General features: G+C 31.9%; 1 protein-coding gene across 2 annotated transcripts; it reads right to left on the reverse strand.

The window, feature by feature from the left end:
* Positions 1–7,165: 7,165 nt before the first annotated feature.
* On the reverse strand, positions 7,166–9,573 carry LOC110656982 (heat stress transcription factor B-2b). 2 transcript variants are annotated; one of them, XM_021814000.2, is made up of 3 exons: positions 9,187–9,573; positions 8,574–8,949; positions 7,166–8,443 (listed from the first exon to the last, which is right to left on the reverse strand). In XM_021814000.2, exons 2-3 carry the CDS (start codon positions 8,832–8,834, stop codon positions 7,700–7,702), a joined length of 1,005 nt encoding a protein of 334 aa, XP_021669692.2. In that variant the 5' UTR covers positions 8,835–8,949; positions 9,187–9,573; the 3' UTR covers positions 7,166–7,699. The 2 variants fall into 2 exon arrangements, with proteins under 2 accessions (XP_021669692.2, XP_021669691.2); XM_021813999.2 differs by having other exon boundaries at positions 8,574–8,910; positions 9,187–9,479.

Raw genomic sequence — 9,573 nt, forward strand, 5'->3', positions numbered from 1 at the left:
GGCAGGTTGGTACCTTTTTCCAAGACACTCAATAAGGACATGAGGCTTCCATCAAGATTTGGAAAGTGTCGATGAAAGTCAGTTTTTCACACAAGGGAGAGGAAGAAGTAGAGGTTTGAAAATGGAAGTAAGCATGGGACCGTTGTCTTATCATTTAATTTTAATTTATTTGGTTGTCGATCATAATTGAGAATGAATGGAAAGACATTATTCATTTGGGTGGTGGATGATTCATCAGGCTTGAGCTAATGTTGTGACTTTATGGCTGCCGTGTCGTGTGTAAAAGGTTGTAGAAGTCATTACGTCTGAACTCCGAAGGGTCACTTCTAAGGACTCTGGTCTCTGTTTTCATTTAGGGTTAGTCTTTCATTCTTTCAAAGAATATAGATATTCTAAATTGATTCCCAATTGGTTTTATACAGGATTATTATTATTTTTTAAGATTTAATTCATTATAAATTTAGAATTTATTTATTAAATATATAAATTTTATAAATTTATATCTTAAATTTGTATAGATTTGAGTATATATAAAAAATTCTATACATTGTCCAGATTGGGATTAGCTGGGCGAAAATTAACTCATTTATTTGCTGGCATCAATTAGAGGTTTCCATATTTTCCTCCTTTAATTAATTAATTGGAATCTCACGTTGATTGCGGCGCCGCATTATCACTACCATTCGGTGCTGCCTGAAATTATAAAAAGGAAATGCAAACGCTACCAAAAAAAGAAAAACAAAAGGCAGATGGAAACAATGCTAATAATCCGCCAAAGAAATTCTAAAAAAAAATTCCAAAGAAGAAAAATTCACACCGAATAAAGCAAGTTAACCAGCCTATTCCAGGCAGAAAACGCCTCTCATGTCATAATCACTAGAAAAAAAAAAAAAAAAGTCATAATCAAACACGGTGGTAAATCATAGGTGTATTGAAAAATAGTGTATTTATTACTATAAAAAAATAATTATTTATTAATTTTAAAAATAAGACTCATTACTTTATAAGTAAATAATGCAGATATACAGAGAACATTAACAAGCACAACCTTAATTCCTCTGTAATTGTCCCTTTCTTTCACCAAGGGTCAAGCAAGCCCTTCTCCAAACACATATATAATATTATCATATTCTAATTTTCTTCCACTGTGAATTTTACCTTCTATAATCCAATTAAAGGTAAATTGATATCAGGAGATTCACAATCACAAAGAAATAAATATAATACTTGATTTATACTCTAGTTCTAAAATTCAAACCGTAATTAACATGAGAGATTACAAACTCAAGAGAAATTTTAAATTTTGTAGCCACAAAAACAAAAATAGATCAGAAAAACAAAATAGAATCTAATCCCTCTTTAGGGAGTTGATAGCATTGCTCAATTACTGGCGATGAAAACCCAACCATTCCATTTGTGTTGGTTCAATCACATCTTGGCCCAGATTTTCCAACTTCATTAATTTTCTCTATCTACTAACTAATGAAATCTAACTATCTTTGACAAATGTTTAAATGTGAAAAGACTGTCACCGGAATGCCAATCACTGTCTGACCAGCTTCTGAAACTTTTTGATTATTTGAATCCGATAATCTTTGACTTCCTACCGATGGAAAACCTGTTAACTTTATGGCAAGATTCACAATCCCGTGCCCTCTCGTACCATCTCTGGCCCGTATCCGGTAACTCAGGTGCCTAACTGAACCCTCCGGCGGGAACCCAATATCGGTGACCGGAATCTGGCACCAACCCAATAGAACCTTTCCCATAATGAGCCTTTTGGTATAGAGCTCAAGGCACATACAAGAATATCTGTTAGCAAGGAAGGCAGTGTCTATAGGGACATAAAACTTATCACCCCAGGTGGGATTCACTCCTCCTTGATCATCAATCCTTGTACTGTACACTCTGCACTTCTTATCATCGCTGCCTGATGAGTTAATTGATGGGTAAGTGGTGATAGTGATGAAGGGTCGGAGACGGTGGGAGAAAGGACTTGAAGATGTGCTCTTGAGGCCCTGGGCTGATATGACTGTGATCTCCATATCCTATGCTTGTGAATAGAGATAAAGAGATATTAAATATGCATATTCTGTGTGTTTATGTACATATATGGAAGATATTTGGTGGAGTGAGAGAGTAAAGAAGGGAGTTCTCGGGAGCTTCTAGGGTTAGTGAGAGTGCAATTTCCTGGGGGATGCTTCTGTGTAACTGAGACAATAAGTAAATCGCGTCCATTATGAAGTCAACTGAGCGCCCACAAATGTCCATGTCATGCGTTTTTCATAAAGCATTCCTTTAAAAAAAAATTATAATTATAATTATAAAGCATTCCCTTTAATTAGTTGAATACACATTTAAATAATTATTTTAATTTTAATTTTATGATATAATTATGAAAATAAATATTAAACAATGATAAAAATTTATGCTAATAGATCAATACTGCACTAAACAATGATAGAAAGAGAAATATTACACTAATAACTATATGTTACGTTTAATTAGTTGAATAATTATGTTACAATAAACAATTATAATGAGTTGAATAATTATGTTTATTAATTTATTAATATATTCTTATTTAATATGCATTAAAAAAAATAAAATTTATTAATTTTAATAAATAATTTAATAATAGAGTAATATAATTAGAGGATATATTAGAAAAAATAGTAAACAAAACTTAATGTTTGCGATATTCACTTGGTACTGCCCATTTTTGTCATTTTCATACTTTGATTTGTATAAAAATTAAGTAATTATTACAATTTAATTTTCCATATGTTATATTAAATTTATTTCTTTAAGTTCTCAAGAATAAAGGTGCAAAATTCTTTTGTTTTATAGGCTATAAAGTTTTTTTCTTTTTAATTTAATTGAATTTTTTTTAATAATTTATTTTCTTTTAAAGTTAACTACTAAATATGAGAGAAAATATAAGATCTAAATAGACAGTAATTTTAAATGAAATTGTCATATTTATTTTACTTAATTAATATTCAAGGGTATTTTAGTCCATTCATTATTTTGGTCATAGTAATAAACTAATTTATCCATAATTGATTTTAACATTAAAATTGACACATTTATATTTTATGGGAGTGTTTTATCTGTTTTTTAATTTATTAGAGGGAAAAGTGCAATTTAATACCTATATTTTTGCGCTTTTTCAATTCAATAATTAAAAAAAAAATTTCTTAATAAATCAATGATTAAATTATTGTGCCATTAGCACTTTGAGAATTTAGTTACTAACACCGTTAACTACGTTGATTTGTCGCCGTTGTGGCATACTGATATCAGCACAATGTCTAATGTTACATACAAATATTAACATGTCTTAATATGTGACATTAATATTAGCATATCACATCAGCTGTATCGATGATGTCAACGTGACACATTAGCATCACTTAAGCACATTAGCATCACTTAAGCGCACTAGCCACTTTGCACTAGATTTATTAACAACTCGCACGATAATTCAATACTTAATTTATTACAAAATTTTCTTCAATCCTTAAATTGTAAAAAAGCAAAAATATGAGATACTAAATTGTGTATTCCCTTTATTAAATTACTATTGACATTCGAATTTGGTTGAGGGTGATTTGTTATTTATAAAAAAATACAAATAAAAATAAGATTTGATTTGAAGCGGTAAACATTAATTTCTGCAAAAATGTACGGAAGTCTTTGTTGTCGCTTGCATTATTAAGTAGTGGAGCCTAATTACGATCCTTCTTTGTAATTTACACATCTTTCTTTTCTGGTCATCTCCATTTATTAGAAGATACAGAATGCCTTTACTAAAGTTAATAACCAATCAATATATATTAGAATATTCCATCAAAATCTCTTTCTTGTGACCCAACACACACTCTCTCTCTATATATATATATAATTTTTCTTTTTTTATGAAAAGAAAATTTAAATTTTTAAATTATAAATATAAATTTATTTTCTTTCATGATTTATTATTTTATATATATTCATAACTCTCATTAAATTGATATATAAAGAATTTGCCTCAATTAATAGATTTAATTATTATTGATCATTCAAGATTTTAGGCTATGTTTATCGCGATTATATTGACATAATGAAATAAAAATTACGTAACTTAATTAATTATATTTAAAATAAGATAATAGTTATTACATAAAAAAATAGATGTAATTATTATTACTTATTTTAATTTTTTTTATTTATTATCAATATTATCACTATCACCACTACTACCACTACTCCTATTCTATCACCACTGTCGCCGCCACCACCACAATAATCTTTTTATTACAACCATTGCCATCACCATCACTTGACCATCATTATTATCACTTAGTTATTATTATCTTTACCATTACCTAGTCGTTACTATCACCACCACTACCTCACCTTGCCACCACCTAACTATCATTATCGCCACCACCACTACCATTTAGCTACCATTGTAACAATTACCACTTATTATTAATATTATAAATATATTAAATATTAAAATAAAAATTATTATTATATTATATTACTTATATTTTCATTTTATGTCAAAATGGGAGAATATAATGACAATTTACAATTTCGATCGTATTACATAATTGATTACATTACATTGTATTACACTTTACCAAATGTAATCTTATATTTTTGGTGTAGAGCGTGTGTAAAAGATATGCATGGTTTTTAAATTCGGTAGGAAGAAGTTTAAGGGTTTAAAATTCAACCGAGGTCGAATAGAATAGTATTAAATAAATATTAAACATATATTATGTAATAATAATTTTCATAAATTAATAATAACGTATTATTTTATATAATTTTATAAGTAAATTACTAAGTAATATTAGAAAAATTGAATGAAATAAATTAATTTTCATAAATTATTTGAACATTTTTTTTAAAAACTAAAACATTAATGTTTGAAAATGATGTCTCTTTTTTTTTTTTTTTAAATATTAAAAAGTCATATTCAATCCAGCATAAGTTTCCAAAATCACTGCATAAAAGAAAGCAAGGTTGGTTAGCTACTATGATACAGGTAAAGCACAATACAAAAATACAAATCACATGTGATTATGCTGTTTATCAGTTTCACAAAGGCAACGTTGATCTCTTTAACAAAGCAATTCCCTTTTGGAAAATGCTTAACACCTAATTGCTAAATTAATGTTTAATTGAAAGTTTTGGTTGTTTTCCTCTTTTGACTTTCAAATATCGAGGGAAGACTTTTATTTTTTTTATATATTTTAATTTTTGATAAAATTTAGCAATTTATTAATACAACATAATCTTATCATAAAAAAAAAATATATATAAATATAAATAATTAAAATCTTTTGTTTAGAAATGATCTGAGTAGAATAAAATAATTTTCTGAATGATTCTTTTTCCTTTTGAAAAAAAAAAAAATCTTTCATGATATTGTCATTTGGAGAACTTCCTAAATTTATGGCTCACAGTAGAGATTAAACTACTAAACATTAATAGAGTTGCACTATTAGACTCTATTGATAAAACATTTTTATTCTTACTTGAAAGTTTAAAGTTTTTTTTAAAAAAAAAAAAAAGAACCAATGATATATGTTGTATTTCGAACTGTCAAAAAACTTATTCAAATACTACAAAAAAAATTAAACAAAACTCTAATAATGGGAAAAACTATACCCTAGTAGTAGGAAAAGAAATTCATACATGTTCCTAATATACACAAATACAAAGAGAGAAATTTAATTTTTTATAAATGGACACAAATATGAAAATTTATAAGAAAAAGCTGGAAAATATATATATATATATATATATAAAAGGAAAATCAATCTAAGAGTAACCATTGATGAGAATTTCACCGGTAATTATCTAAAGAAGAGTTTTGAAGGAGAAAAGAAAGATTAAATTATATACATCATCCTCAACTTACATGATTATTTTATTTTAATCACTTAATTTTAATTTGTTAAAATAATATATATATATATATATATTGCATATTCAATAATTTTTATAATAAATATATATTTTTAATTTATGTTGGACAGGTCTGGGCATAGCCTTCAAAGCTTTGGTTTGAGTCTCTTATTAGAACAACAGAACAGTGACCCAAGACTAACGAAAACACAGCTAACAACTAAATAATATAATTTAATTGATTATACTAATTCAAAATAATTTGACATAGGAATTATGAATTTAGAACCTAAGTTATTTATTTGGGTTAAGGCATAATGAAGCCATGATATGTAAGGTAAATCAAGTGATTTAATCAGGTAATGGTACAGAAAGCTACAATTCTGAGTCATTGAGCTCTGCTCTCCTTCTATCCTAATTAATTTAGGAAAATATACTAAAAAGAAATTTCCAAACTGCAAAATGGAAAATTTGACAGAAAAAAAAGAAGGTAATAGGAACGAATTTTCTTGGAAAATTTGAGCGAAAGCAATGAAAATTAGTTGGGAAAAGTCTGGACGGTAGGCATATGTTCGGAAACAGAGCTTTTACTCTAAATTTTGAATTAGGTGAGATTTCAGAAGCTCCATTAATAGCCAGTACATTTCCTGATCGTGACTCACATAATCAACTCATAAAATTAAGCGTAATTATTATAAATTTGGATAGAGTAATTATCAAATTAAATATTTATATTTATTACTTATATATATTTTTTAATATTTAATTTAATTTAATAATTATTAAATTCATTCGACGCCAAATACGCATTCCCATGAGCAACTTATCAATCTAATAGAAGCCCAAATCAATACACAAATCCAAGGCCATGCAACTATCCAAGCTGAAGCAGTTTCCTGTTAAAGCCCAAACTTGAAAACCAATACTTCCTAATTCAGCTAGACCTCAATTGGGTAGGTAGCCTATTAGACCTAAGCCCATCAAAAAATTAAATACAATAAAATAAAGAAGCAATGAAAACAAAGGTGCTTGAACAAGTCTACGTTGAGCATCAAATACTACCAAGTCGGACCAGACACAAACCATAAAGATATTACAACTGTTTAAGAATGTTCCCCACTAAATTCCGCAAAAATATCTTCATCGCCTACGAGATATTTTCCACCTCCGTATTTCCTTATTTGCCTGAACTACGCAAATGCATACGCCACACCACGTAAACAATCCATAACCAATAAAATTTTTTCCGCATATAATATAATAACAAAACCGTTCTGAGCTCTAAATTTGTCCAATTTTATGTTAAAATATTACACCCAGCTACCTGCCTGCCCAACTTCTTTCTATGCTTTTCTCAACAAGCTAAAAACTTCAACCCAGCCACCAGTGTTTTACAATGCTATTTCATCAAATTTTACCGCTCGTTTTCCCTGCACAATAAAATAGAGACTTTTCTCCTTTTCTCAGACGACGCCGTTTGGAGTTTCAACCTTCTTTTCTTTGGCCGCTCATATTTACACTTCCACCACCGTCTAGGGGTAGTGCAACTTTTCAGTCTTCACAAAGGACAAACGGCAGCGACTATTCACTTTCCACGTAAGGCAAATACAACTTCCAGAAGGAGCTAGAATGAATCGTCCCACAAATGACGCGTGTCTTTCAGCCACCTTCTCACCTCACTCTCATCGCAATCGTTTTCTGTGGTAGCCACATCTTACGTCACCACCCACTGTCCATCTCCAAGCTCTCATCAGATAATAAATATCCAATCACCAATCACAAATATTAATCATCACTTCCCCAGCTCTAGCCACGACGGGTCGTCATGCTCACTGTGCCCAGTCTTTCCATCCAACGGCTCTGATTTTACGTCGCACACAGGCTCATTCTCTTGTGATTGTTGTTGATACTTACTCACTTCTTGTTCCTCTTCCTCCTCCTCACCCCTTCTCACGCGCTTAACCCCAATCGACACACCAAACAGCTTTGGGCTTACTCCCTCCTCTGCCGTCGCCGTCACAACTGCCTTTGTGCCACCACTAATGGCCATCTCATCCGCCCGCGTCACCACCTTCGTCGAAGGCAACAAATCTAAAGGCTTCCCCTCCGACAAATTGCTATGACCATCCAATTGACCAGAGGCGTAATTAGTCATCAATGCAACTATATTATTACACAAGCCCTTCAACTGAGTTAACTCCTCTCTCAACTGCGCATTTTCTTTCCTCAACCTCTCGTTCTCTTCCAGAAGCTCCGGTGTCGTAGTACAGTTTGTTGTTTGGAGATTCGGAGTAGCACCCTGTGTTGTCGCCGGCGACGAATTCGATGAAATTACTTGCTCGTCGGCCGAATTCGCAGGGGAAACCACACGTGCCACCGGCGGAATTGCGGCAACGGTTACCGTAGCTGCAGCTGCTGCCGTAACCCCTGTGGGAGAGATTTTCCGCCGCTGAATATCGCGAAGTAATCCTTTCTCTCCTTTCTTGAAGCAATCATTCGCAAATTCCCATCGATCCGGCACTACCTTTCTAAATCCCTACAGAATGAATCAAAATATATAAGCAGATGAAACAATATCCTTAAAACAGCAGGCACGTCAATAAAATCCAACACCAATTTTATTCATTTCTTAAAGAGAGAAATCGTATATTGAGAAAGAGACTCACGTAGGTGTTGAGCTGGCGAACAAAGCTAGAGAAGTTGTTGTGTTTGAAGTACTTGGGGAGTAAGTCCCTTGCGAATTCAGCGGGGCGCCAGACGATGAAGGTCGATCCGTCCTCGTTCCACGAAATCAGGTCATCGACGGAAGGATCATCGACAAGCTGATAAGTTTTGGTGAGAAATGGAGTTGGGAGAGATCTCTGAGAGTCTCCTCCCGCTCCTCCGGTGGCGTGTGATTCGCCGGTTTGTTCCACCAGCAATGGCATCAGGGTTCGGTCTTAGATCCGAACCATAAAAAACAGGCAGCTATTCGTGACAGATTCTTTGGCGTGCCGGGTTGAACTAAGTTATCAAACTCATATATCAGATCCAACAAAATAACTGAAATTGAAAAATGAAAACACATATGATATAAAAATAATAACCATCCGTTTGCGTTCCAAGAAAACCAAAGAAAAGTTAAATCATTAAAAGGAACCGAGAAAATCTACTTAAGCGAATCAAATTTAACAGCTAAACTTAATTCGCAGATGCGTTACGCGTTAAACGTAAACTGAAACAGCCTAGAAGAATAACAGTTAAATTAGGAACTCTTAACAAAGAAAAAAAAAATCATACCTGAAAGAAAACAATCACGAATTCTTTCTGCTGACAATAAAAGGTGAGATTTTCTCAGCAAACAAACAAACAAAGAGACAGAACCACGTGTGTTACTAAACTGTAAGCCCTAGCTACCACCCGCCACCTAGCAAAGGGCCATCGCCTTACACAGAGCGACGCAGCACGTTGATCTCGCAATATTCACAGGAAAAAGAGAGAAAAAAGAGTTAGGTTTTGTTGTTTCTGGAAGCTTCTGGTTGGAGTAAAATGATAAGGCGAGAGAAAGAGAAATCGTGAGTTCCAGAAGGAAAGGGAAATAAAAAGAAATCTTTTTTAAAACAAAGAATTAGAAAAGGGCAAATGGATAGGACCCACACACATCGAGAAAAGAGAGGAAGGCACAAG

This window comes from Hevea brasiliensis, chromosome 9 (genome assembly GCF_030052815.1).
Source record: "Hevea brasiliensis isolate MT/VB/25A 57/8 chromosome 9, ASM3005281v1, whole genome shotgun sequence".
Taxonomy (NCBI): domain Eukaryota; kingdom Viridiplantae; phylum Streptophyta; class Magnoliopsida; order Malpighiales; family Euphorbiaceae; genus Hevea; species Hevea brasiliensis.

Coding starts and splice junctions, on each gene's coding strand:
- LOC110656982 (XM_021814000.2), bottom strand. CDS start 8,834: ATGCCATTGCTGGTGGAACAAACCGGCGAATCACACGCCACCGGAGGA. Junction 8,444..8,573: donor TTCGCCAGCTCAACACCTAC/GTGAGTCTCTTT, acceptor TTCATTCTGTAG/GGATTTAGAAAGGTAGTGCC.